The sequence below is a fragment of the Prionailurus bengalensis genome, chromosome E3 (assembly GCF_016509475.1).
Source record: "Prionailurus bengalensis isolate Pbe53 chromosome E3, Fcat_Pben_1.1_paternal_pri, whole genome shotgun sequence".
NCBI lineage: Eukaryota > Metazoa > Chordata > Mammalia > Carnivora > Felidae > Prionailurus > Prionailurus bengalensis.
Genome location: NC_057357.1, coordinates 32908958 through 32936840, shown reverse-complemented (window position 1 = coordinate 32936840; position 27883 = coordinate 32908958). Strand labels below are relative to the sequence as shown.

Sequence of the window (27883 nt, the reverse complement as noted above, 5' to 3'; positions counted from 1 at the left end):
TGGGCCAGGCTGCCTCTTACAGGCTTCCTGTCTCCGCAGGAACCAATCCCAGCAATTGCCCCACCCCCGGCTTCCAGTCGAAGCGTGTGATTGGCTAACACCAACTAAAGCTCTGGCGGTGGGAGGAGGGAAGGAATAGCTTTCCTGAGCCTTGTCGGTGCTCGCAGAGTGACCTCAAGACAGCTTCCTTTGTATGGTTCCCCCCAACGGACCCTTGCTGGTTCTGTCCCATTCTCTCCCCACCTCTCCTGTCCCATCCCTCCAACTTCCTGGCGTTTGTTGGACACCTTCCCAGCTCCAGACCTCTGCTCTGTCTTCCCGATTCCAGCAGCTTCTCTCCCATTTGTTCAGTGTCACTGCGGACAGATAATGGGTGACACGGTCCCCCCACCCCCAACCATCACCTTGCCACTTGGCACAGGCCTCAGAACCGCCCATACCTGAGCTCTCGGGGAGGGGGGGTGCCCCTCACGCTGAGTGTCCCCAGGCACACGTGGCCCAGCTACAGCAAGGAGACCTTGGATCCCTTCTGGGGCAAAGCGGAGTATCAGGCAAAGACCTACCGCATGCTGCCCCGAGGCTTCTCCTGAGTTAACCTGCCACAACCCACATACCATCTTCACAATTATTTCCGATTTTTCTTCAAATCAACTCCCTTGACAAGCGTTACTTGAAACGGGATCTTTATTTTATCGCCACAAGTGGAAAACGAATCTCCCTGGCCATTAACAGAGGCTACCATAACAAGAGAGAAAATGGAAAAAAGCAGCCAAGTCTCACTCAGTTCTGTTGCCTTTAAAGGTTCAAAGCCTGCCCAAGACTGGATGGCTGTCAGATAGAAAGACGGTCAAGGCAAATCAGTATCACGTCAAGGCCTGACGCCCTCGGCAGGCCTGATGGAGAGACCCCGCAAAGGGAACTTTCTCACCGAGCTGCAGTGGTGTTCAAGGCCTGGCCCTTGCCCCCCCACACCAGACTGCCCTCTAAACTGGGCCAGTTTTAGAAAGAGCCGTCAGTAGCTTGGCTGTGGGTACCCATGCTGGACAGGATCCGACTGCTTGCAAACCACGAAAGTATTTCCCACTCCACAATGGGTTCCAGGCCTCCTTGGACAAACAGAGGGGCTGGCAGAGGGGTGAGGCCCTCACCCCTTAGACGCTGTGCCTTCCTGCCCTGGCCCGGCCTCCCAGGGAAAGCGTGTTCTGCTGGTGTTAATGACCCCTTGGAAAGCAAAACTCCACAGACACCCCAGAATGAAAGCAAAGGCTTTCAAGGTTAAAACTCACAGTCCCTCTGCATTCTGTTAAACTCTTTCCGTGCCCGGCTGCTTTATTCATCTGCTTTCCGGCATTTCCTCCCACGCACTGAGCAAAACAGGCCAATGCACGAGCCTACTGGAACCCGGGGAGGGGCCCAGATGAGCGAAGTGGGCAGTGATGGGATGTGGTGTGGACCCAGGCAAACTGCAGGGCCCGGGCCCTGTCCGAAAAGGTGGCGGCCACGCAAGTCCTGCCCGCTGTTCCCCTGTGGAAACCTGAGCTCAGAGTTGCCAGAGCTACCTGTTTTTCAATGGAACCTGAACTTGAACTCACGAACCGCGAGATCACAACCAGAGACAAAAACAAAGAGTCGGACGCTTAGCCGACTGAGCCGCCCAGGCGACCCTACCAAAATACTAAAAGCAAAAAAGCCAAAAAACAACTCTAGCAGAGTATGTAAAAACATAGGGACATGAATGTCCGTGGCACCTTTATAGGTTGCAGCCCGAACTGGAAACAACTTCACGTCCTTCAACAGGTCAACGGGTAACTGCTGAACAATAAGGAGTAAACTAGGACCCTCCTTTGTGCTGAGTGAAAAAGCCAAATTAAAAAAAAAAAAAGTGTACAGGGTAGGTGTCCCTTTATAATGTGGTCTACAAAATGCAAATTCGTCTGTACTGACAGAAAGCAGATCAGTGGTTGTGGGGGGTGGGGAAGAGATGACAGGCACAAGAAAGCCTTTCATACATTGACTACCTTGACTCAGGTGATGGCCTCGTGACATTTATTTGTCAAAACCGCTCACATTGTATGCTTCAAATATGTGCGGCTAATTACGCATCAGGGATAAATAAAGCTGTTAAAAGAAAAATGTGAGGGGCCGAAGAGCAGGCCCAAGACTCCTAGTGTTTGTCCTTGGACTTAAACCACCCAGCCAGCGTTTACTTGATGTGCCGGGTGCCATGCATTTCGCGAGGCGCTACATTGCAAAGGGGAGGGGCCGCTGAGAAGTTCTCAGGACCACGGTGGGGCAGAGCAGCCCGCTCAGGGTGAACATGGGGATCCGCGGACACTGGCAGTTTCTATCCAGACAGAGGCTGCACTCTCGGGCCAAACTCCCAAGGTTTTCGGAAGAATCCAAAGCGGTTGAACTTTTTTTCAAGGTAAACCAAATGCCCTCTTAACCAGCTGCCAGCTAGTCCATGGAAAGTACCAAAGGCAAACAGGGCAGCAGGGAGGCCACAGCAGTAATCCAGGCAAGACATGGTGGAGGCTGGGCCAGGGTGGAGGCAGAGGGGGCAGAGAGAAGCAATGACATTCTGAAAATAGAACCAACCGGATTTGCTGATGGAGCGGACGTGTGGTGGGAGAGGAAGAGAGGCATCCAAGTGGTCTCCAAGGTTTGGGATGGAGCACCTGGAAGCACCTGGAAGCATCTGGAAGCACCTGGAAGCCGGAGCCACAGAGGGAGATGGGAGGGCTCCAGGTGCAGCAGGGAGCAGGGTGGAAGTCCTCAGGGTGAAGCTTGCTCCTGTTTGCTGCCCTTGATGACAAGAAAGCCCACCGCGCATGCAGCGAGACAGCTGTCCACGGCAAGTCGAGAAATCCAACTTCTCTCTTTGACAGCCTGACAGAGGCTGTGCTTCTGGCTTATCCTGGTCCCCCAGCTCCTGGCGTCCTCATTTGCTCCGACCACACCAACGCTCAAGATGGGAAAATGGGATTTTGACTCGTCAAAATCATGACCCACCGAGGGGTGGCAGAAACCCCAGGAGGGGCGTTTGCCTCTGCACGAAGCAGGCTGACCCGCAGGAGGGGGTAAACAGGCCCCATCCGTGGAGGGAGGGCTGACAGGGCTCGGCTCGGAAGCTTGGAAAGCAGATGCCATCAGGGCAAATATGATTAGACTGGAGGGCCGAGGTTTGCCTTTTAGAAGGGTTTGGTTCCCCCTAGTATTGAGTCTGGAAGGGAGGAGGACAGGGAGGATGAAGAGGGAGGGAGAGAAGGGGAGGAGACGGCTGCATACCCAGATGTCTGTTGAAGCCAACTCGCTCTATCACCTCCAGTCCAGCTATTTCCTCCTGGCAGCACTCACACCCTCGTGCCCCGCCCGCCCCAGCCTGTTCAAACCACAGACCCTCAGGCCCCTGACCTGCTCAGCCAGAATCTGCCTTTCAACAAAATACCCGGGTACTACCGGCCATTAGCGCACATGCAGAGATATTTGACACGCAGGGGTCTACACTGCTGTTTTCACCTTCTCCCTCCCACCACTCGTCACACAACTAACAACTCTTTCTTCAAATAAATTCAATTGTTAAAAAAAAAAAAACTTAAATGCATTGATTCGAGTATAAAATTTTACATCACTATCGTCAGGGGAAAATCCGCATCATCATCCGCATCCGCATCATCATCCGTAAGTGCAAGTAACCATAAAAATGGACGAAACCATGGAAAACCATGTTGTTCACACTGGCCAGGGGCACTGGCCACAGTGTGAGCCACAGTCAGTTAAGCGTCTGACTCTTGATTTCAGTTTAGGTCATGATCGAACGGTTTGTGAGTTCGAGCCCCACATTGGGCTCTGTGCTGACAGTGCAGAACCTACTTAGGATTCTCTCTCTCTACCCCTACCCAGCTCATGCGTGCATGCTCTCTCTCTCTCTCTCTCTCTCTCTCTCTCTCTCTCTCAAAATAAAGAAATAAAATACACTTTAAAAAAAACTGGCCAGACATTGTTGCCTGCCCCCAAGTTCTTAGCCAGAGGCTGGCGCTCTCTGTTTAAAACAGGCGAAGAAGGCATTCTAGCATCCGATCGGGACTTCCCTCTTGAGATCACTTAAAGGACTGAGAAAAGATGGAAGGAGGAATCACTTTCTTGCTCGTAACACACACAGCGTCACCTCCCCTGCCAGGGCCTGGCTCCCATACTTCAGGATCAGCACTGCTCTATCGCAGTGTCCCCATACCTCCCCCAACCCTGCGCCTTTCCCCCATATTGAGGGTCCACCTCCTACGAGGCATGTTCGACTCCGTCACTGGATGCAGGTGAGGACTTATGCTGATCTGGAGCCCCCGGGGGCCCCAGCTCTCAACAGCAGCAGCCTGTTCCCAGGCCATCAACTGCTTCAGCCCGGAGAAGTCACCAGCCTCTCTCCTAGCAGAGGTCAACAGGACTGAGGCACACCACAGGCCCAAAAGTGCAAGGGGGAAATTCAAGGACGGGGCCCAGGATGAGTTACAAGGTTTGGGCTGTGGCCTCGGGGACGGAACCCTAGGATCATGGTACACAGCTAAGGCTGTCTTCTAAACTCCTGCTGGACTCAAAGTCTGCATGGGGAACTGTGTAGAACTGGCCGTTCTAAGTGGATTCCTAAGACCACTTGGGCAAATACTTGCTCTGTAGCACAGGTGCGGATGGGGCTCTAGAATTCTCCGGAAATGCTTCTTGCCAAAAGCAATCAGGCTGAGCTCAACAATGAACAGTAAAACTTTTTTTTTTTTTAAGTTTATTTAAGAGATTGAGCAAGCACGTAAGCAGGAGAGGGGAGGAGAGGGAGAGAGAGAATCCCAAGCAGGTTCTGAGCTGTCAGCGAAGAGCCAACACAGGGCTTGAACCCATGAACTGTGAGATCACGACCTGAGTCAAAACCAAGAGGCAGACGCTTAACCAATTGAGCTTCCCAGGTACCCCAGAACAGTTATAACTTTAAAGGGAGCACCCTCAGGGGTGCCTGAGAAGCTCAGGTGGTTAAGCGTCTGCCTCTTGGTTTTGGCTCAGGTCATGATCTCACAGTTTGTGGGTTCAAGCCCACGTTGGGCTGTGTGCTGACTGCTCAAGAGTCCGGAGCTTGCCTCGGATTCTGTGTCTCCCTCTCTCTCTGCCCTCCCCTGCTTGCACTCACTCTCTCTTTCAAAAGTAAATCAACATAAAAAAAAATTTTTTTTTTAATGACTATTAATAAAAATCCACATGATTGCAAAACGTCTCTGATCAGCGGGGATGAGACTGTGAGTAATAATCCCAAACTTGCCCGGAGAAATTTAGGGAAAAGGCTGTGCTCCCCACCTCCACCCAAAAGATAGTTTTCCTTCTCCATTGATAATATAAATACTTTGAGTCAGCTTCTATCGAATGTTTACCACACGCCAAGCACCACACACAAGACTCCACACCTTAATCCACTTTGAGTAATGTCCTCAAGGAGGAATTCTCGTTCCCGGTCTCACGGGTGAGAAACCAGCCCCCGAAACCCACCAAAGGAGCTTCCCGCGTCACCTCCAGGCCTCAGACTTTGTGCCACGAAACATGCCAACGTGCGGCATTTGACCCACAATAAAAAATGTCTCATTAAAAGAAAATGCTTGTGCAATAACCAAAAGGTGGAAGCGATCCCCGGGTCCCCCTGGGGAAACGGATCCATGGCGTACCCATCCGATGAGATACTGTCCAGCCTTATGACAGAAGGACATTCTGACATGATCTACTGCACGGAGGGACCTCGGAGACACTGTACCCAGTGAAGCAACCCCGTCACAAAGGAACAAAGGGTGTATGATTCTACAGGTGCAAAATACCCAGAGCGGTCCATTCATAACAGACAGAAACTAGGATGGCAGCTGCCAGGGACACAGGGGACGGGGGAGTGGCCTCGTGGGGAGGGAGTTCATTAAACACGGGAGTTCTTTTCAGCTGGGGAAGACGCAAAAAACGTTCCGGAGACGGACGGTGGTGGTCGCACAACAATGAGCCGGAGCTTGGCACGAGTGAACTCTACACGTAATAATGATTGTTACGGACTGAACAGTTTGTGTCTCCCAAAATTCACGGCAAAACCTAATCCCCACCGTGACAGTAAAAAGACGTGGGGGGGTCTGTGAGAAGTGATTAGGTCATCAGGAGGCTCACGAATGGGATGGGTGTGCCCTGATTAGAGAGACCTCAGAGAGCTGCCTCAAAAATCCCTTCTGCCGGGACACCACGAGAAGACGATGCCTGTGGACCAAGAACCGGCCCGCCACCAGACAATGAATCGGCCAGTGCCTTGATACTGATGCTTAGGATCATGAGGGATAAATGTCTGTTGTTTATAAGTCTATGCTATTTTTGTTAGAGCAGCCTGAACAGACTAAAACAATTGTACATTTTTTGTTATGTTTGTTTTACCACAATAACAGGACAGTTCTTCCTGGAAGAAGGAAGGAAGGAAGGAAGGAAGGAAGGAAGGAAGGAAGGAAGGAGAAGGAACGAAGGAAGGGAGGGAGAAGGGAGGAGGGAGGGAGGGAGGAAGGAAGGAAGGAAGGAGAGAGAAAGAAAATTGAAATTAAAAGCATTATTCATGGATCATTCTTTAAAAAAAAACAACAGAAAATTCAACCTCATAGGTTCCTCTCCTTCATCACACAAAGATTGAAGGGGTGTCTACTATGTGCTGAGTGTAGTACTATGTACTACACTAAGCAGGGGGCTCCCTTGCTGAAACGGGGGCGATGCCCTGAAGAGACGCAGACAGACAAGTGAACCAACCAATACAGGAAAATCACGGCCACCGACACAGCGCTTACTATGTTCCAAGCACCGGTTCAGCGGGTTTATATAATCCTTCTGGCAGCTCGGAGGTCAGAACCATTATCATCTCTATTCCACACAGAAGGAAACTGAGACACAGAGAGGTTAAGGAACCTGTCCAGGATTGCAGAGATGGTGAAGCCAGGATTCACACCCAGGCATTCCATGCTTCTAACCCCACACTGTGGGCTGGAAGGAGCGATGATAAACTACATAAAATGCCGTTTGTAGTCAGCAAGCTACAACCTGTGGGCCACATCCGGCCCGCTGCCTCGTTTTGTAAATAAAGTTTTATTGGAACGCGGCCGTGCTCATTTGTGTGCCTAGTGTCTGTGGCCCATCTACATGAACAGAACGGAGTCTGTGACAGAAACTGTACGGTCTGCAGAGCTGAAAATAGAATCGGGCCCTTAACAGAAAAAGTTCCTCAACCCTGTTCTGGAAAGCTTAACAGAAAAATGTCCAGTAAAGGGGGGAGGGAAGGCATAGACGTCAACTCTGTCTTCTGAAGATATCTCACATCTCTCCCCTCCCCCACCCTGGCACAGGCAGCCATCCCCTCGCCCCGGACGCCTTCCAGAGCCTCTTAACCATTTCCCTGTGAGCACTCTTCTCCTCTGCAGCCCTTTTTCCCTCCAGGAAGGAAAGAGACCCACCTGGGGATAAGATTGGAGCCCAGTGCCTTTTGCTTAAAACCCTTCGAAGGCTCGCTACTGTTCTCAGAGCAAAATCTGGACCCCTCACCAGGACCTGCCAGGACCGTATGACCCGAGACTGCTCCGTGCTCCAAGTTCATCTTCCACGCGTCCTTTGCACTCACTGCCGCTCTTGGGAATGAATAATCTTCCCAACATCCCTTGGCTGCCTAACTCCCTAGTGACCTGCTCTTGATGTAACTGTCACCTGCTACCGGAGCTATAGGGTGGGCTTACACCGCCCAGCAATTTCCATTGAACCTTGCCTGCAGGCCCCTCACTGCCCCCCAAATATACATACAACATACCTTTGTGGCTATAACTATTTTATGAATGCAGGTCCAAGGCTAGTCCCCTGCCTTCCCCCCCCCCCCCCCCACCACACCCTGCCATGGGAAGGTCATCCCTAAGTCCTTCCTGTGTGCAGATTTCACACCGCTCTCTTCCAGAATGCAAGTGCCAGGGGGATCAGGGCATTGTTTGCATGGCCCCTCCTTTCATTCCTAGCCAGCGGCCAGCACGCATGTGACTCCCCAGGAGGCTCACCGAGTGTGTGCAGAGCAGGGAGCATAAAGTCCATGCAGAGAGGACCCCCCCCCCCCCAGAGGTGAGGGGCGGCCTGTTGCATTCGCTCAGGAGCAGGGGAGAGGGCAGTACGGGGGAGGCAGAAAGACAGTGACATTAGCCCATCCTTCACCCCTGACGCTGGGGAAGCCTTTGAAGGTAAAAGGTTACATTTGCAAAGATGCTGATGTGGGCGGAGATCTGCTCGGGCCCATTTTCTGGGCCTCTGATAACCGCACCCACTCTCACCGGTCACGTTCAGCTGCAAGGCCCCGAGATGGAGTGAAGGACCCCAGGGGCCGTCAGCAGCTTCTTGGGTGCCGTGGTGACAGCCGGGCCAAGCTCATCACCAGGGGCACAAGGAAAAGATTTATCCCAGATGCTCGAATCCTGGGACGCTCAGGGACCCTCATCTTTACTGGTGGACAAGTTGGTCGACCCGGGATGGTGGGACGGGGCAGGAGGGCAGGTTGGCCAGATGCTGCTGCCGCCCTCGGGAGGAGGTGAGGATTCGGAAGCGTGGACAGTGGCCCTGGGGCGTCTCGCTTACCTTAGCCAGCTGTGTCTGGAGCTTATTCTTCACGTCTGTCACCTCGGAGATGCGGGCGCTGAAGGCCAGGTTGGTGTTAGTAAACTGCTTCCACATCTGGTCTGACAAGGTCTCCAAGAGGTTCTCAGCCTCCTCCCGCAGCCGGATGGAGTTGGCCCGCATGTTCTGTGAGTGCCTGATGTTGTCGTTACTGAACTTGGCCCAGGTCTCGGGCACGGAGACCCTGCAGGGGGCACAAAGACGAACTGAACACAGGAGAAGAATCGGGGGGCTGAAGACAGGCCTTGGGGAACCCCCGATCTGGAGAGTCTCACCTTAGGCACCCCTGACATCTGGGTCGGGACCATTCTCTGTTGGGGGGGGTTCACCCTGAGCCCCCCTCTACCCACTAGATGCCAGCAGTAGCTCCCCTCCAGTCGCGACAACTAAAAATGGCTCCAGACATTGCCAAGTGCCCCTTGGGGGAGGGGACAACTGTCCCTTTGCCCCGGTTGAGAACCACAGGGCTAATCCAAACCCCCCACTTCACAGAGGAGGCGGCTGCAGCCTAGCGAGAGCGGATCTCCCAAAGGGCACTTGGTGCCTTGTCACAGAGCAGAGATTCCTTCGAGAAGCTCCTTGTCAACTACCCTCCCCGAAGTCACAGACACAGGCCGCGAAGCAGGCCTCGGGGGCACATGCTGACTGCAGGGCTGCTTCCGTTCCGCATCGATCACTGCACAGACTCATTCATTTGACCAGAGTTCTCTGAATGCCCACCACATGCCATGATCGTTCTAGGCACTTGGGAGAGAACCATACACAAGAACATCAACCTCCCTGTCCTCAGGGCGCGAAGTTGCCAGTAGAGGAAGACGGACATTAAATAAAGAGGAAGACGGACATTAAATAAAGGACTGTAGACAGAGAGGCACTGATGGAGGTGGTCATTACGTGCCCGTCAGGGTCATAAAAGGAAATAAAAAGGACGCTCAGAGGGCATTGAGGCGCCCTTGGATGAGCAAGCTCACGAAACAGTCACCACCAAAGTCGGGAAGGGCAAGGGGAGAGGGCGAGGAAGGGGTTGGGGAGCCCTGGAGGAGCACACACCCTGGCGGGGAGGGGTGCTGGGAGAATAAATCCCCAACATCCTTCTCTCCCTGCCCTCAGCCTCGCGCTGGTGCCCCCCCTACTGGCCGAGCCTGAGTGGGAACCCCATGGAAAGGGGGTCTGCAGCAGGCAGTCTCCACTTTGGGACCACCCGCAGGGCGGCTGAAGGATGGCTCTCAAGGCAGTCCCGGAAGGCTTCTCAGAGGCGGTGAAGCCTAAGCGATTCAGTTTCGACAACAGAAGGTACTTCCTGCCTGAGTACGGAAATCCTTGCAACATACAACCAATGTGTTGCATGGGGGTCCTCTCTGGGAAGCCCATGAGAAGGAGGGACACGCACTTCTCTGAGCGGGCTCCAGGTCTGGGGTCAACCAGACTCGGTACCCTTTTTTTTTTTTTTAATGTTTATTCATCTTTGAGAGAGAGAGACACAGCGCTCGAGTGGGGGAGGGGCAGAGAGAGAGAGAGGGAGACGCAGAAGCCAAAGCAGGCTCCAGGCTCAGAGCAGTCAGCACAGAGCCGGACGTGGGGCTCGAACCCAGGAATCGTGAGATCATGACCTGAGCCGAAGTCGCACGGTTAACCCACTGAGCCACCCAGGCACCCCCACTAGGTACATTTTTAAGGTCTTTTCTAGCTGGGAAGCCTCCAGTTCTTAAATAAATCATCTTTATTTTCAGGCAGTAGAGAAAAAAGAGAGTCAGTTTTCTGAAAGAGGAGTCTCTTTTCAGACATTTTAAAGCACGCTTAGATTGCATGGTGAAGAGAAATTAAAAAGCAAACATATAATACATGATTGTCTTGTCTGTCTTTTGCAGGAGTTAAAAATCAAGCCGTAAAGGAGGTCTAAGCCTTCTGGAGATGGGAGAGGGTGCTGTGTCTGATCCTGACCTTTCATCCAACAAAGACTTGAGGCTCAGAGAGGTAAAGTGCCTTTGCCAAGGTCACACAGCTACTCACCATCAGTCCAGGAAGAGGGAGGCACCAGGGACAGCAGAAAGAGACTGCAGATTGACTCTGTCTCCTGCTGCTGAACGGGGCACTGTTCAAGGTCAGGAGCAGCAACCTCTAAGCCCTTGCCCTCCCCTGGAGCAGACAGCTGTGCTTCTGAGAGAAAATAACCAAATAACCTGCTCAATCACACTCTCCCTGGGGGGGATGTGCTTGTCGGCTGGTGTGCCTCCGTAGGGGGGACGTGGTTTCTGGAGCCTGTGCCCTCTAGATGCAGGAGGCGGCAGGCTTTGCCAGGAGGCAGGAAGGTGCCCAGGTAAAACACACAGGCTTGGTGCCCAAGGGGGGCTCAGAGAATCGCTCCTCGGCCTTTTGCCTAAGATCAAGTGCAATGTGGGCTCAGATGGGTCCAGTCACTTCAACTCTCTGAGCCTTAGCCTCCTCATTGTAAAAAGGGGATAATAATGGTGCCTACCGCCCCCCCCCGCCCCCGCCCCGGGGTGGTTGAACGACTAAATGTGAAACCCCTATCTTGGCCACCGCAACAGCAAGCCCTTGATAAGTGTTTATCCTTCACAAGATGCTGTTTGTAAAGTGCAGTGCCCAGCAGGCTCCGAGTCTCGGCCGTGAGCTTTCAGGAAGGGATCCATTTGGGAAGGGAATCCTCCAGACTCTGGCTGCGGCTGAGGGGGCCGAGGCCCCTGAAGTCCTGCTCGCATGGCCAGCCAGCCCCACAGGGGAGTCGAGTCGCCTTGTCAGGAAGAGGAGGAGGGTCCCCAGAAGCTGATACTGCCGGCAACCCCAAAGGGTCATTTCAACCCTTGGGTATTTACTAAGGTCCAGGAGGTGGCCCCGGGCTCCAGCCAAGGAGATGAACAAGAAATTCCTCTCCTTTCTTCCCTCCCTCCCTTTCCCCTTCCATTCATTCATTCATTCATTCATTCATTCAACAGTTACTGCACACCTACTAAGTGCCAAGCACAATTTTATGTGCTAGAAGTTTTTTGCTGTTTTTTTTTTAAGAGACCAAAATAGGGGCACCTGGGTGGCTCAGGTGGTTAAGCAGCCGACTCTTGATTTCAGCTCAAGTCATGATCTCATGGTTTGGTTCATGAGATGGAGCCCCAAATAGGGATTCTCTCTCTCCCTCTCTCTGCCCTTCCCCCACTCCACACATGCACTCTCTGGTGCTCACCCTGTCTCAAAATAAATAAACTTAAAAAAAAATGAAACCAAGATAGATACCACCACCCCCCCCCCCACCTGTACCCAGAGCACCTCTCTGTCCAGCCATCATGACCCTGACCTTGGACTGCCAATCGGGAAAGCAGGCCCTTGTTCTGCATGAAATTCCATCAACAGTGACGTGCCCATGACGTTGTCAGGTACACAGAGGCACCTAGCTCAGAGCTGCTGTGACAAGTAAATGGGGTCACACAGCAAGCACTCAATAAATATTAGCTGTCACTCCCCCACACCAGGCTCTGTGCTCCGCGCTCCCCACACCCACCTTTTCATTCTCATAGCAACTCTGGGAGGTGGGCACTGTTTTTATTCCAGTATAGATGAGGAGATCGGAGCCCAGAGAGATTAAGTACTTTGCCCCAAGCACTAGTGGGGAGGCTGAATCTGAAGCCAGGCATTCACTGGAGGGCATCAGTTACTCTCCCAGCTGAGCTTGAATGCCTCCTCCTTCTGGTTACACCCGTTCTGTTTCAGAATTTGTTTGGTGGAATTGCCAGTCAGGGTGCCCGGCACGCCCTGGCCCAACGGCAGTGGCTGTGGGACCCTCACTAAGCCAATCCCTTGCACCCTCTCGCTGGAATTTGAATCTTGGGTAAAAGGGGGCAAGAACAAAGAGACGGTAGTGTGCTGACAACACAGCTGATGAGCTCCCACTTCCTGGCTCGTTCAAGCTGCCAGGACCTTCCCTTCCAGCCTTCTCCTGGAGTCTGTGGCTCCCCCACAGCCTTCCAGTAAATTCCATCTTGTCTGAAGTTAGCCAGATTTGGATTCTGTGGCTTGCAACTGAGGATCCCCACTCAACCACTTTGCCTCTTACTTTACTGGTGCACAAGGACTTTTTGTGGCTCTTGGCAGGAGCAGACCCAGAAGCCCTCAGTTTCACCAAGCTTGGCCAGAGAGGGGGACCAAGAACCCAGGACTTACGTGCCATCGACTTTCTCCATGCCGTGGAAGAAAGTGATGCAGTCTGACGTGTTCCTCAGGTTATAGCACTTCTCATCGATAAACTGGGCCGAGCTTTTGTCCTCAAGGTCCCTCTCGAGAGCATGCTGAGCATCTCGGTTATCCCTGTGGGGGGCAGGGATTTGTCCGTAAACTGTGCACTTGCCCAGAGTCCCTCACTCGAGGTCAGCCAGGAGGGTGGTGCAAAGCCACTGGTGAAAGCCAAGCCTCTGGACTCCCAGGAGGGTGCTTGATCTACCCTCCATGGCTTCTCCGCCTTTTTCCCACCTTAATGCCCCCACCGCATACCCAGCGCCTCCCTGTACTTCTTCCTTCGCCCCAATCCAAGCAGATCCGTTGTCATTTAGAACAGGGATGGGCAAACATTTACTGTAAAGGGCCAAATACTAACTATCTTAGGCTTCGTGGGTCGTACGGTCTCCGTTGCAACTACTCAACTATGCAGGAAAACAGTCTTAGGTCATAGGTAAATGAATGGGCGTGGCTGTGACCCAATAAAACTTTACAGGAACAGGCTACGGGACAGATTTGGCCCTCCCAGCTGTACTTTGCTGACCTGACTTGCAAGATACGAATTCACACTTTGGAAAAAGCCTGGAGTCAATTTAAATCCCTTCGCAGATCATTGTGTCTGACCTTCTGCCAGGCACAGAGGGAAGAGACATGATTAACACCCAGTCCCTACCTTCAAGGTGCTCACAGATTTGTGTAAATTCAGTACAAATGAATAAAGAATGAGAAGGGCAACAGTAAAGGTTTGAAAAGGGTACAAAGTAACACAGAGAAGGAAGCCACCAACTCAGGGTGAGGAAGTTTCTGAGTTGGGTTTCCTAACAACAGCAGACAGGTGAACCGAGTTGGGTTGAGGGGATGAGAATTCCAAGCTCAGGGCACCACGTGTGTAAAAAGCAAAGAAGGTAGAGACATCCAGGGGTTTGGAGACCTGTAACCAGCGTATGAAGGATGGCAGAATCAGAGACAGGGCAGAATCAGGGACAGGGTGGAGTCAAGGATTTGTGCGGCACCAGGAGCTAAGCGGAGTCAGGAACTAACTGGACAGTCAAAAAAGGGTGGAATCTGGAGACTGGGGAGAAGTCAGGGATTGGACAGAGTTGGTGACTAGGTGCAGCCAGGGATTGGGCAGCCAGGGATGGGTGGAGTCTGGGTCTGGGTTGAGTCCGTGGTGGGTGGAGCCAAGGAGTGGACAGTCAGGTATGGGTGGAATCGGAGAGTGGGTGGAGTCAGGGATGGGGCGGAGCCAGGGATGAGACCTTCAAGGAAGGTTGGAATCAGGGACTGGGCGGAGTCAGGGACAGAGCAGCGGTGAGGAGAGGACAGTTGGCAGGCCGAGTACTTGCACCTGCAGGGTTAGTATCTTGGCCAAGAAGCTTAGATTTAAAGGCCACCGTGTGCCCAACTCCAGACCCTGGAGAACCACTTCCGTGATTCTTGCCGTATTCTCAAAATACCTGCACTATTATTTACTTGTTACTTTTCTTTTTTAAAATATAAATAAATGTGTTTTAAAGGGAAAATCTACCTCACTGTCTTTAAAGGAACATCAGTAGCCCTATTAATGGGTCACCTCCAACATAAATACTAAGTAAACACGAACAGAATCCTAGACAGAATCTGTTGTCTCCAGAAGGTTCTAAGCCTGAACCTTTTTGTTTCTCTCTTCATTGAAGTAAGATTAGTCTGTGTTAAAGACACACAAGCATCGACTAGGACTTTTGCCTTGAAGTGACGGGGAATAAAGAAGGGAATAACCTTCACTAAGCCAGGTGATGTCTACACCACCTAAAGTGAGTGTGTGTGTGTCTGTCTGTCTGTCTCTCTCTGATCTTTATCTCTTTCTGCCTCATCTTTCTTGGTTTCTCTCTGTCTTGGGGACTTTGTGTCTCTCTTTGTCCCTCTCCCCTGTCTCTGTTCATCTTTTTTACACTTTCTCTTTCTGCTATGGATCCGGATGCTGGTGAGGGGTTTCAAAGAGGCCAAAAGCAAGGACAGTAAATCCTGGTGGTGGGCTCCCACCTATCAAAATGCTCAGGAAGTCATGCTGGGACAGGAGGAACCATCCTGAGGTTCCTGGGGCCTTCTGAATTAGCAAAGCCATGGAGAAAGGGGGCCCTGTCCTGCCTAATGAACTGGAACATGAAGACCAGAATGCTAGAAAACATCTATGCCAGAGCATCAGAGGGGACCCAGGGCCTCAGAATCCCTGGTCAGCTGGTCCAGCTTCCTAGCCCATGCTAATAAGCCTAGAGAAAATGGGGCCGCCTCTGTCTCCCCTCCTTGGCCCATGACATAGAGCCCACCCAGTGCCATGGCTCACCCTGATGGCGGCCTATGAGGAAAAGCTCGAATATGGCCTCTGCCCCACCAGGAAGTATCTTTTGTGCTTTGCCACGGGGCATCTGGTGAGGTAAGGACATAGTTCTGCCCAGATGCAGGCCTGAGGCCCCACCCACAAAACCCTGAGTCAGCAGCCCAGTGCCAGGGTGGCCGCCACCTGAGGTCAGTGATGGAGCCTCCCCACAGGGGCAAGGCCACACTGAGTTCTACCCCATCAGTGAGGCTGTGGCCAGTTCTAGATTAATTAGGATGCCCCGGAAGCCATCCTCTGACAAACGGGCCACTGCCCGAGGTCAAACAGCCTCTATGGAGGGTGGCTGGTCCTCAGTCCCAGCAAAGGGGAGGGACACCTCTCCACCTGCTCTGGTTCTCTCCTCCCACCCTCCCTGCCTGGGCTGCCTTCACCTCTCTGCGTCTGTCCCCAGTCTCCATCTATTTTCCTCTTTCTGTGTCCATTCCTCTCCATTTCTCTGTCCTTACTCTCCCACATCCTGTTCATTGCTGGGGTCACACCGCAGTCCCCTCCCACCCCCAGTCCTGTCTTAGGATTTCCCTTCTGGGGCCCAGCCCCCCAATTCCAAGTTTCTGGGCTTTTCTTCCCCCTGCTGGCTCGAACTCCAGCCCTCTATCACCACAACACCATGGTCTGCCATCGCTCTATGTCAACCACAAATGGAAAACCACTCTTTCTTGTCCAGAATGGGTGATCGTTAAAACAAGGGCAAGAAAAATACAATCAAGACATGTGCCTGCCCAAAGCGCTCTCTTTGTTAAAATGTTCCCTTTAAAATTCAAGTATGTAGGGGTGCTGGGTGACTCAGTCAGTTGGGTATCCCACTTTGGCTCAGGTCATGGTCTCATGTTTCGTGGGTTCGAGCTCCGCGTCGGGCTCTGGGCAGACAGCTCAGAGCCTGGAGCCTGCTTCCGATTCTGTGTCTCCCTCTCTCTCTCTGCCCTTCCCCTCACGTGCTCTGTCTCTCTCTCTCTCTCTCTCAACAAAAATAAACATTACATAAAAAATTTAATGAAAATAAATAAATAAAATACAAGTATGTAAGCGTTGTTTTTTTTTAAGCAAATTAATTTACAAACATGCGGCAAACGATAGTGGAACATGGGAGTGGAAATGTCAGAAATCAGGACCCAGGCAAACAAATGACAGAACTCAACTCTGCTTTCGTCCACCCACCTGTGCCTGCAGCCAGTGCTGTATCTGCATCTCATTTCGGACCCCACCACCTCTGACGGCAGCCCTGACCGCACCCTTAGGTCACCGCCCCGGGTGCTCTCTTATCCCCGGTGACTATCTCCTGTCACAGCAAGCCAGAGCAGCAAGCCCCCAGGGCTCATGTGCAAGCTGCCCGGCACCCCTCAGCATCCCAGCCAGGCTACCCACATGCCCCATGCAGCTGGAGGGGAGGCTCGGGCTCTCTTGCTCTCGATGTCTGAGTAAATGACAAGAAGAAACCAGCAGAGCAGCGTGGGCTGTTAAGGGTTAAAGGCAGTGCCCAGCTCCTGTGTCAGGAGTCAGGAGGGAAGGCTGCCTCCAGGGGACCCGGGGGCCAAGGGCTCAGCTATGGGCCCCAAGCCCTTTAAAACTCGGGCCTCCTTTTAATTAAGAGGGGAGCCTCCTGGCCTGTCAGGATACTGGCTATGTCATCTTCCAGGAACAAAAAGCTGATTTCTTTTGAAGACTCCTGGCTCCAGGCGTCCACCAGATCCCTTCCAGAGATGCCCTGGCCACTCACCTTGGTGCCTGATGCCACGCTGCTCTGCCATTTCCCACAGTTCAGAACTCACACGCAGAAGCCACAGGCTAAGAGGGGCCTCAGGGAGGCCGTTTCTTTTGTCATGACCCCAAGGGCAAAATCAGAGCGACCAGACGGGGCACAGCTGCCCACTGAAATTAGCCACGGGGAAGGGGGCGGGCAGGCATTTACAGCCCCGAAATTGGCAAATGCTGCGAATCCGAATTTTACTTTCTTTCCCAGAGAGCCTGTTGTCAAACTCTCACCAGCACACGCTGGCCGAAAGAACCACCTAGAGACCGAGAGCCCGTCCGCTTGCCCTCGGAAGCCCGGGGAGACCCAAAATAGATTCCAAGAAGGGAGAGAGAAGGCAGCTCTTACCGCATCTGGATATCAATTCTTTGAGCTAGTTTTCTCATGTGTTCTTGGCAACATTTTAGCAAATCCACTTCCTGCAATGAAAAATGTCAAAAGGTCAGGGCACTCTGCCTCCCCCCCCCACCAGTGGCCCCACCCTCCTACCCCTCACTGCACACCTTTGACCCCACAGATGAAAGTTCAGGGTGGGATCCATTTCCTGCCTCATCGCATGCACGTGATCCCTGGGCCAGCTGGCTAAGGGTCAGCTGTGGAGGCTCCACATTCTTTAACTTACTTGCTTCCTTTGTCATATAATTCCAGATTAAAAGAAAATTTAGCACCTGCTATGTGCCAAATGCTCATCGCTAGATTACTTTATCATTAAGTTAAATAATGCATATGAAATGGTACAGCGTGTGACAAATAGTGGCTCAGGAAACGCTGGCTTTTTTAAAAAATTTAAATCCAGGGGCGCCTGGGTGGCGCAGTCGGTTAAGCGTCCGACTTCAGCCAGGTCACGATCTCGCAGTCCGTGAGCTCGAGCCCCGCGTCGGGCTCTGGGCTGATGGCTCAGAGCCTGGAGCCTGTTACCAATTCTGTGTCTCCCTCTCTCTCTGCCCCTCCTCCGTTCATTCTCTGTCTCTCTCTGTCCCAAAAATAAATACATGTTGAAAAAAAAAAATTTTTTTTAAATTTAAATCCAAGTTAGTTAACATATGGCATAATCATGGTTTCAACAAACGCTAGCTTTTATTATTGTTATTTATTGGTATTATTATCATGATGCCCATTTGGAAGGGTCCAATGGCCTCATTTCTCCCTGTTCTACCCCCCCATCCCCTGCAACCTCGGCCCCCACCAAAGCTTTCTGAGCCCTGACTTTGCTTGGGGTGACGTGTGACTTCTGCTCCTGACAGGCAGATCAGAGACCTCTCTGACCAGCAGGGGGCCCCCTCCTCACCCCGGGCGGTGCTGGGCAGACCCAGGAGGCACCTTACCTGGATAAGGTTTTTCTCCACATTGTCGTGGACCAAGTCAATCCCTATCCTTTTCTCTCGATGGTACAGACACTCCACGGCCACCTGTAGGGAGCAGCAGGAAATAGTGTTTTCCCCGCACCTGTATATAGACCCTGAACGGAGGTGACTCACAAATACATTTGCCAAGATCTGTCTTATCCCCAGGAAACCTGGATGCTTCATCACTGTGCATGTGGGTACGCTCCCTGCATGGCTGTGCGTGTGGGTAAGCTTCCACACCCCCCACTTGTCTCTCGGTGGGGACCGTGAGATGCCATGACTGAGGATGGGTATGATACTGCTGCATCTCTCCCAGATTAGCTGTTTGGGTGAAGTCAGCTCGACAAATGTAAAGCCCTAAAAATACGGTCAATCAGTATTACCTACGCATATACGTGAAAACCCCTTTGTGAAGATCTGTCAGTGGGGGGAGAGCTTTGGAAAGCCATCAGGCCCAAGGGAGACACAGGCAACCCTGTCGCACAGCCGCACACCTGGAGGCTCATGTCGTGGGGACAAGAGCAGAGGGGAACAGAAGACGGGCCTCACAAGGGGCTGCTCAGGGGAGCTTCCGCAACAGGGGGCTGAGAAAGGGTGGTGATTGGGCCGCCAGCCTGTGATGTCACAAAGAGTAGCAGAAGTGTGAAGGAAGCAGATGAGCACCGCATCTTGGTGCCGGGTGGCAAACACACCTGCAAACTCTGAAAGGAGAGGGGTTCACTGATTTCACAAGGATTTACTGAGCCCCTCTTCTGACCACACCCGATCAAGGTGCTGGGGATACCACAATCAACCGATCAGATGGTCCCTGCCATAACAGAGAGGAGACAACACACACAAGTAAACACACACAGAGACACAATCCTGTGATTAGGGCTTGGATGAGAACAGTCAGGGTGATGTGAGTGCGTGGGAGGAACCAGTGGGGGGTTAGCCAGGAAGGACTTCTCTAAGGTGGTGACAGACCAAGACCTGAATTAGCAGCAGCAGCAGAGAAGAATGGAAACAATGTGCCCGGAAGAGGGAACAGCGGATGCAAAGGTCCTGAGGTAGGAGGGGAGCACACAAGAAGCCACTAGAACCGGAGACGTGGAGGCTAGTGCGGTGAGCACGGGCTGGGCTGCGCAGGCTCTAGAGTCGGTGACAGAGGGGGTTTTTGTGAGAGAGTGTGGAGATCCAGTTTAATATTTAAAATCGCCCCTCTGGCTGGAAAATGGGAGGGAGGGCAGGAGTGGGGAGGACAAGAAGGAGGCAGTCACCATTGTCCAGGGAGGTGAAACTGAAAGGTCTCCGGAGCAGCAGAACATCATCCTATGTGACCGCAATTAGCCCCCAGGGCACGAGGCAGATAATGCCAGTTCCTTACCCAACGTCCACTCCAGGACCCAGTGAAAACCACTCACTTACCCAGACTCCTCTGCAGCCACGGAACCCATGAGAGTTCTGGCACATGGGCCAGAAATGGAAACGCATGGTGCTTCCTTCCAGAAAACTCTCATTCCCTGACACGGTTGCACCTTTGCTCTTTGCCCTACCCCTATCTTTCTGCCTCAGACGAGAACATCAAAATGCTCCTTGAAGCAGCAGCAAGCACTACGAGATATGAAATCTCCTTGTGAGCAGGAGGACAAAAGCCACATGCTAAGGATGGGACAGCAGAAAGACGGGCACCTGGGTCCCTTCCGGCATCACGTGGAAGCTGCAGCAGCCCGCTTTGTTTCCCTCTAGAATTCTCATTATGGAAGAACAATAAATTCCTTCTTGGCCGAGCTGCAGGCCAGTACCCATTACATGCAGCCAAAAGCAATCCCAACCGATCTGGGATACGGTTGGAGCACAAGAAGTGTCCAGAATACCCACATTCAGGTATTTATTCGTCTAGTCAACAAATATTTGCTGAGCACCTACTGTGCGCCATGCACTGTGCTATGTTGGGGAGACGTTCAAAACGTTGGCCCAGACCACGGGCAATCAGCACAGACACTGTTCACTAAGGACCAGCACAGACACGCTGCCCGTCACAGCCGGGTATCAGTCTGGAACACACCGGTGACAAGGCAGACAGAAATCCCTGCCCAGGGAAAAAAACAATCAGTAAATATATGTGCGGGGCGCCTGGGTGGCTCGGTCGGTTGAGCGTCCGACTTCGGCTCAGGTCATGATCTCACGGCTGGTGGGTTCGAGCCCCGCGTCGGGCTCTGTGCAGACATCTCAGAGCCTGGAGCCTGCTTCGGATTCTGTGTCTCCCTCTCTCTCTCTGCCCCTTCCCCACTCATATTCTGTCTCTCCATCTCTTAAACATAAACATTTAAAAAAATAGAAAAATAAATAAATAAGTATATGTGTAAGTTACAGAGTATGTTAGAAAGTGTTAAGGGCTTTGGAGAAAAACACGGCAGTTAGTTTAAGTATATCTTCTAAAGACCAGCACATGCGTGAACACACACACGCACACACACACACACACACACACGCGCGTTTGGAATGTCTCGATAAAACCTCTGCAGTTCTGATGTAAGCCCAAGGAGCAAAGGAAATCCGGTTCAGTCTCAGGAACCCTGATTTGACTGGAATAATCCTGCGCCGTAGGAACTGATCACAGACGATCACGCAGCTGGAACCCACCTGCAAGGTGCCTGTTGCCTTGACCTTCCCTCGGGAGGAGCAGAAAGCGAGGGCTGCGTCTCAGCGGCGGCCTCGCCCCCCCCCCCCCCACCTTACCCACACTCACCTGCAGCGGACAGTTGAGTTCCTCAGCCGCACACTCCAGCCGCCTCTTGACCGTCTCCATGCTGTGGGTCTCGTTCAGAAGCCTCTCCAGCTCGTAGCCCAGCTCGGACTTCCAGAAGCCAATGTCCGACAGCCGCTGGCCCAGGTTCCTGCAGGTCCCCTCCTGCATCTGGCGCGTCAGCTCGTCCTTGTCCTGCATGAGCCGCATGGAGTCGCCCGTGAGCCGGCTGGCCCACAGCCGTGAGGCCTCGGCCCCTCGCATCTGCAGATCGTTGGACTTGTCCCAGTCGCGTGGGCTGTAGCGGCAGAAGAGCGCCGAGCGGAGCGCCGGCAGGATGGTGGGGGGCCTCAGGGGGCTGCGGCACGTGGCTCTCTCGTCCACGCAGGTCTGGGCGTTGGAGACCTTGTGGAAGAGGCTGGGTCTCCATGACTTCAGGTAGCGGTAGCCAGGCAGGGAATAGGGCTGGTAACATTCCTGGGTCTCCGGGGCGGGCCCAGCGGGGGGCAGTGCCCTGAAGGCACAGGCTTTCTTGGGGCCACAGTAACTGGCGGTCTGAGAGGTTCCCAGAAACTCCATCCTCCCCCATCAGCTGCGCTTGGGCAAAACTCTGCGGGGCCACCGCACCACAGGAAGGGGAAGCCTCTTCCCTTAGGGATGGGCAGGACCTCTGTGACTCGGGACTGTTGTCATAAAGCCTGGGGGAGCGGGGCGTTGCTGGGACGCTTGCTCATTTCAGGCCAGCTGGGCCCGTATTGTCCCCATCAAAGCACATGCAAAAAATAATAATAATAATAAAATAAAGTGAACTGAGTTTCTCAATCCACACAGAGGTGCAAAAATAGCCTTTGTCTATTTTTCCATAACAATCGAATGTGCCTGTCCCACCTAACTGCCTATGGGAGCAAACGTGATGTAATCCACTCTGGCAAAGTCTTAAGGGCTTAGGGCCAGTCTGGTCCAGGTGAGTCGTCTTCCTGTCCTCTTTGTCCCCAAGACGGCACCAAAGTGGTGCGGCCATGGGGTGGCATAGTACTCAGCAATAAAAAGGAACCTCAAATGTGTTAAGCTAAGTGGAAACAGGCTCAAAAGACCACGTCCTGTGTGATCCCGTGTAGATGGCATTCTGGAAGGACCGATGCATAGGGCCAGCAGACAGATCAGGGATTGCCAGGGGCTGGGGGAGGGGATAAGACTGACCACAAAGGATCAAAGGAGCGTGAGAAAACAAGAGGGTGGGGACAGCAGGTCGTGTTCTATACCTTGACTGTGGCGGGGGCTATACAATTGTCAGTATTTGTCAAAGCCCACAGAGCTGTCCTCCAAAAAGGGTGACTTTTACTGTACATAAATTATACTTCAGCAAAAATTAACTTCATAAAGGGGGCTGGGGACGGATTGCAAGGCAGAGACCATGTCTGTCCAGCTCCCCCCTAAGTCCCAGCACCCAGCACGCCGCTGCCTGAATGAATAGGCATCTAGAACCGAGAGGTTGTTGTGCCGGAAAGAAGGTTCAACCTTCTGTTCCACACCAATATTTTGATCCATCAAGAAACTTGCCCCCTTCCTCGGCTGGCGGGAGCGGCAATGAGAGGTCAAGGTACAGAACAAGAGGGGAGCTTGATTTGTGGGGGCCTCTTCCACTTCTGAAACGGGAAAGAAACTAACCCTCAAATAAACGGTCCTCGTCAGTGAAGTGTGACGGTCCATGGGAGGTTTCCCCGACTTGCCTAAAATTCCTACAGATGATGGTGGCTAGGAGAGACCTAAGGCAGAGAGGAATAACATTAAGCAACTTCTGTACAGCTGATGCTTTACATATACTCGTTTATTCTCCGCAGCGAACCTAGAAAGAAAGGCTTAACACCCACCCCTATCTTGTATGGTGGGCTCTCTACCCCCTCCATACTGACCATGCTTACTTTGTAGCAAACTTTGTACGATCTTTAAGATGAGCTCTCATGGGGCACGTGGGTGGCTCAGTCGGTTAAGCAGCCGACTTCAGCTCAGGTTATGATCTCACGGTTCGTGAGTTCGAGCCCCGCGTCGGGGTCTGTGCTGACAGCTCAGAGCCTGGAGCCTGCTTTGGCTTCTGTGTCTCCCTCTCTCTCTCTGCCCCTCCCTTGGTTGCTCTCTGTCTCTCTCTCTGTCTCAAAAATAATAAACATTAAAAAAAAGAAGAAGAAGAGATACCCCACACAGGAAGGTCCTACACATTGAAGGCAGTCAAGAAACAGACCAAAAAGATTCAGAGTGTTTTGTGAGCACTAAACATTCATGTTCAAAAATAATAATGTGAGCAGTATCTACGATGGGTATAAAGCAAAATTTAGATTCTTCTCATCACCCCTTGCTACTTCCAGCTTTCCCAGATAGAATTACCATTATCAGTTTTTTTCTATCTTTCCCGAGATCCACTATGCATGTACAAGCACAGACACGCAGATTCTGGTTGAGTTGGGCTGGGGTGGGGCCAGAGATGCCGTGTTTCTTACAGGTTCCCAGCTGAGGCTGGTCCGGGGACCACACTTGGAGTAAGGAGGCTCTGAAGGAAGTTTTACAAGGGAAATGACCTTGTTTTCGTGTTCCTTGTCATTGTATCCCCCGTGCTTAGTAAAATACCTGGAACGTAGTAGGTGCACGATTTGGGCTGGTTCAATGAATTTAGAAAAATGGATGGATGAGGGGGTGGATGGAGAGACGGACAGATGGATGAATGGATGAGTGAAAAGAACTTCAGAAGCCATTAAGTGAGAAAGAGAAATTGAGGACAGTTGGCCACAGCTCAAGTAAAAAGGAATGGTAAATGTGATAACCCAGTCCTAAAGACTCAGGGAATCAACTTCCAAAAATTTAGCAACTGAAAATACTAAAAGTCAGGCCTTTTGAGAATAACCTTCAGGGGACTTCTAAGCAGCCTCAGGTCAAGGGTGGGGCAGTGGCGTTTTCAAGGTCCATCCATGTTGTAGCAGATATGAGTACTTTTATTCCCTTTTTAAAACACTTATTTATTTTTGAAAGAGAGAGAGAGCAGGGGAGGGGCAGAGAAAGAGAGGAGAGAGACTCCGAAGCAAGCTCAATGCTGTCAGTGCAGAGCCCGATGCAGGGCTCGAACTCACGAACCGTGAGACCATGACCTGAGCTGAAATCAAGAGTTGGACACTTAACCGACTGAGCCACCCAGGTGCCCCTTTTATTACTTTTAAAAGCTGAATAACATTCCATGGTGTGGACGGGCCACTCTTGTTTACTCATTCATCTGTCGGTGGACATTTAGGTTGTTTCCACTTTTCAGGTATCATGAATAATGCTGTTGTGAACATATGTGTGCGATTCTCTTGATTATATATCGGGGGCGGGGGGGATTGTTGGGTCCTGTGGTAATCCTTTTGAAGTTACTGTTGAGTTTTAATAAGATGTAAGGTTCAAATTTGCGCATTTTTATTGCTTCTTCTCTATTAAATATAGTACACGTAGAAGTTCATTCAGGGAACCCCTGACTACCCTGTCTGCCCTCCTACATGCAGACTCCCTGGGTTCTGTTTTGAGAGTAAGTTCCTAACGGTTGGGAATCAGGGCACTCTCTTTGGGTGCGGTTTCCGTCTCCAACCCCCCGGCATGCCTTGTACACCTTTGTTCAGATAGCAGACCAGAGATACGCAAGGAGAGCCGAGATGGGAAGAAAACAAAACTTGGTTACCTCCATTCCGTCATTCTGTGTGACCACTTGTGCCCACAACGTACAATGGTGAAGCAGAGTGTGACCTTCGAGGTGTAATAATTTTATTTGGAAAGAGGACATTTAATTTTTTTTTAATGTTTTATTATTTATTTTTGAGAGAGAGAGAGAGAGAGAGAGAGAGAGAGACAGAGTGTGAGTGAGGGAGGGGCAGAGAGAGAGGGAGACATAGAATTCAAAGCAGGCTCCAGGCTCTGAGATGCCAGCAAAGAGCCCGACGCCGGGCTGGAACTCGAAAACCGCATTATCATGACCTAAGCTAAAGTCAGACGTTTCACCAACTGCACCACCCAGGTACCCTGGAAAGTGGACGTTTTAGTTCACACATGAAATCTTTCCTGAATGCAGATGTAGGGGCGCCTGGGTGGCTCAGTCAGTGAAGCGTCCGACTTCCGCTCAGGTCATGATCTCACAGTTTGTGGGTTCGAGCCCCAAGCGGAGCTCTGTGCTGACAGAGCCTGAAACCTGCTTGGGGTTCTGTATCTCCCTTTCTCTCTCTGCCCCTTCCCCTCCCTCAGAAATAATAAATGAATAAACTTAAAAAAACAAACAAACCTGAAATGTAATCTTGGTATTTGTCAATCATATCAACAGTAACCAGGAACGAAAGTACTACTGGGAACACTGTGGTTCAGAGGACCAGGGTGTTCAAACAATTACCCACTTTGGGTGTTAAAGATACTAGGTGGCCACTGAGTAGAGACCGCTTATCCACCTCTTCAAGGTTTTTTTGTTTTTTTTTTCCAATCGTTTTCCAAGCATGCTGATGGGAAACGCATTCTCTTTCTGGAATCTCTGTGGCAGGTAGACGGGGTGGGACTGGGAAGATGAGAAGGAGGACACTTGAGAGACACCCCCTTACCCCCAGTGGGGCTCCCAAACTGGAGACACCACGTCCAGCACGGACTATTTTAATGCAATCTCTGCCTGCAACCTGCTATTTTGTGATCGCTGCCTGGCTTCCACGGGCCGTGAAGGGACAGCTTCATGTCCCTGAATTGAATGCGAAACCCAGCCGTCTATCAGACCATCTTACTTAGGTGTTGCTGAAGCAGCACAGTCTGGTTAGAACTTTCTGCAGCGATCAAATCAAATCAGCAAGCATTCCTTGGGCGCCCCCTGTGGGTAAGCAGCGATCCTTCACCTGCGCCGAAATTTGTGACCGGAGGTGGCTGCAACCAGTGCTGAAAAAAACAGCAAAATGTGGGGAAGATAGAAAATCCGGGAAGAAGCTGTCTTCAAGGCAGCCTCTGTGTGAGCCCGTATCTCTCAAAAACAAAAGCGCATTTTACAGTAAGGCATTTTCCCCCCACTTTGAATTTCAAAAGGTATCTTTTTGGCGCTTAGAGCACCAGCCCTGGCTTTCTGGTAATCTCTCTGGGAATCTCCCTGCAGATACATGCCTGCATGCGTGCTAAGTGCGTGCATATATGTATCTGTATTCCCGCTGCATTGACTGTGGCAGTGAGAAAAAAAGCAGAACTGACGTCCATCAGTACAGGTTGGCTAAATAAAATACAGAACACTCGCTGTAAGAAATACGCTGCAGCATAAAGGGTAGATAGGCCTGTAGGTGCCGGTAGGAAGAGATTTCTAAGATATAAGCGAAGGAAGCAAGATACAGGACCGTTTACATGGTACGATACCACTTACAACAGATACATATGTACTTGTACAAGCAGAAACACTTCTGGAAGGATACGCAGGAACCAGTGCTAGAGTGCGTACCCCTAGCAGGGGCAAGAATGAAATTGGGGGGTTAGGGGCACAGAGGGAGGCTTTTAATTTTTGATTAAGCTATATATGTATATATATGTATATGTATATGTATATATACACACATACATGTACATGTACACATATATGTATATGTGTATATATGTGTGTATATGTATATATATATAACTGAAAATAAAACTATAATATATATATATAGCTTAATCAGTTAGATTAGATTAGATTGATTAGATTAAGCTATATATATCATAGTTTTATTTTTGTGTATATGTTTCATATATACTAGCATATATAGTATATATTGTCTAGTGCATATTATATATGAGATACTTATAATTTATATTTATACTTATAATTTGCATACTTATAATTTAATAGGACTTCATTTGGTCAAGATCACATAATAGAGATTGGCTGTACCCCTCAACTGAAAAAATTCAAAAACACTCAAACTATATAAAGGAATGATTTTTTTTTTTGAGAGAGAGAGAGAGAGAGAGGGCACAAGTGAGAGGCAGAGAGAGAGAAGGAGAGAGAGAGAATCCCAGGAGGGGCGGAGAGACAGAGAGAGAGAGAGTGAGCAATGATTTTTTAAAGTTTATTATTTTGAGAGAGAGAGAGAGTGATCAGGGGAGGGGCAGAGAGCAAGGGAGAGAGAGAATCCCAAGCAGGTTCCATGCTGTCAGTGCAGAGGCCTACTCAGAACTCGATCTCCGGAACTGTGAGATCATGACCTGAGCCGAAGTCAAGAGTCTGTTGTTTAACCAACTGAGCCACCCGGGCGCCCAGTGATTTTGACGTCAGTGGACATCAGGCCATGAAGGACAGTCATTCCTGAGGGACGAGAAACACACGAAGTGAGTCCGACAGTTACCCCAGCTCACTGCCTGGACACAGATTCCAAGCCACAGCACAGGTATGGGGAATGCCCTGAATGGAGGGGACAGAGCTGGGAAAGTGGAATGCCAGCGTGGCTGGAGTCTGAAGGACAGAGCTCCAAAGAGGAGAGGGCTACCTAGAGTGAGCTCCGGAGATATGCAGAGGGGGCCCCCTCCATCAGAGCATCATCAGAGCACAGGTGTGCGGACACAGCCCTGGGCTGGGGAGAGAATCATCCTGACAGATTAGAGGGAACAATCCCCAGAGCTGGGAATAGCTCTCCATCCCACCAACCACAGTAGAAAATGTCATAATTTGGGCAGCCTCAAGTCAAATACTCAGAAGGGTTTTGCCTCAGTGTTAGGGCAAGATTAGCCATGGACTTAAATACCTCTCTGGTCCTGTCTAACAAAGCTTAAAAGCAAGA

General features: G+C 51.3%; 1 protein-coding gene across 1 annotated transcript in view; it reads right to left on the bottom strand.

Annotated features, from left to right (window-relative positions):
* TEKT5 (tektin 5) overlaps positions 1-21744 on the bottom strand; it is a 38939-nt gene extending 17195 nt beyond the window's left edge. The window contains exons 1-5 of the mRNA XM_043560545.1: positions 21105-21744; positions 18353-18436; positions 17376-17446; positions 12853-12996; positions 8644-8866 (exon numbers count right to left, since the gene is read on the bottom strand). Of these exons, the coding sequence (XP_043416480.1) occupies positions 8644-8866; positions 12853-12996; positions 17376-17446; positions 18353-18436; positions 21105-21680 (1098 nt within the window). The 5' untranslated portion in view covers positions 21681-21744. The remainder of the gene's footprint in view (positions 1-8643; positions 8867-12852; positions 12997-17375; positions 17447-18352; positions 18437-21104) is intronic.
* Between the last annotated feature and the right edge of the window lie 6139 nt (positions 21745-27883).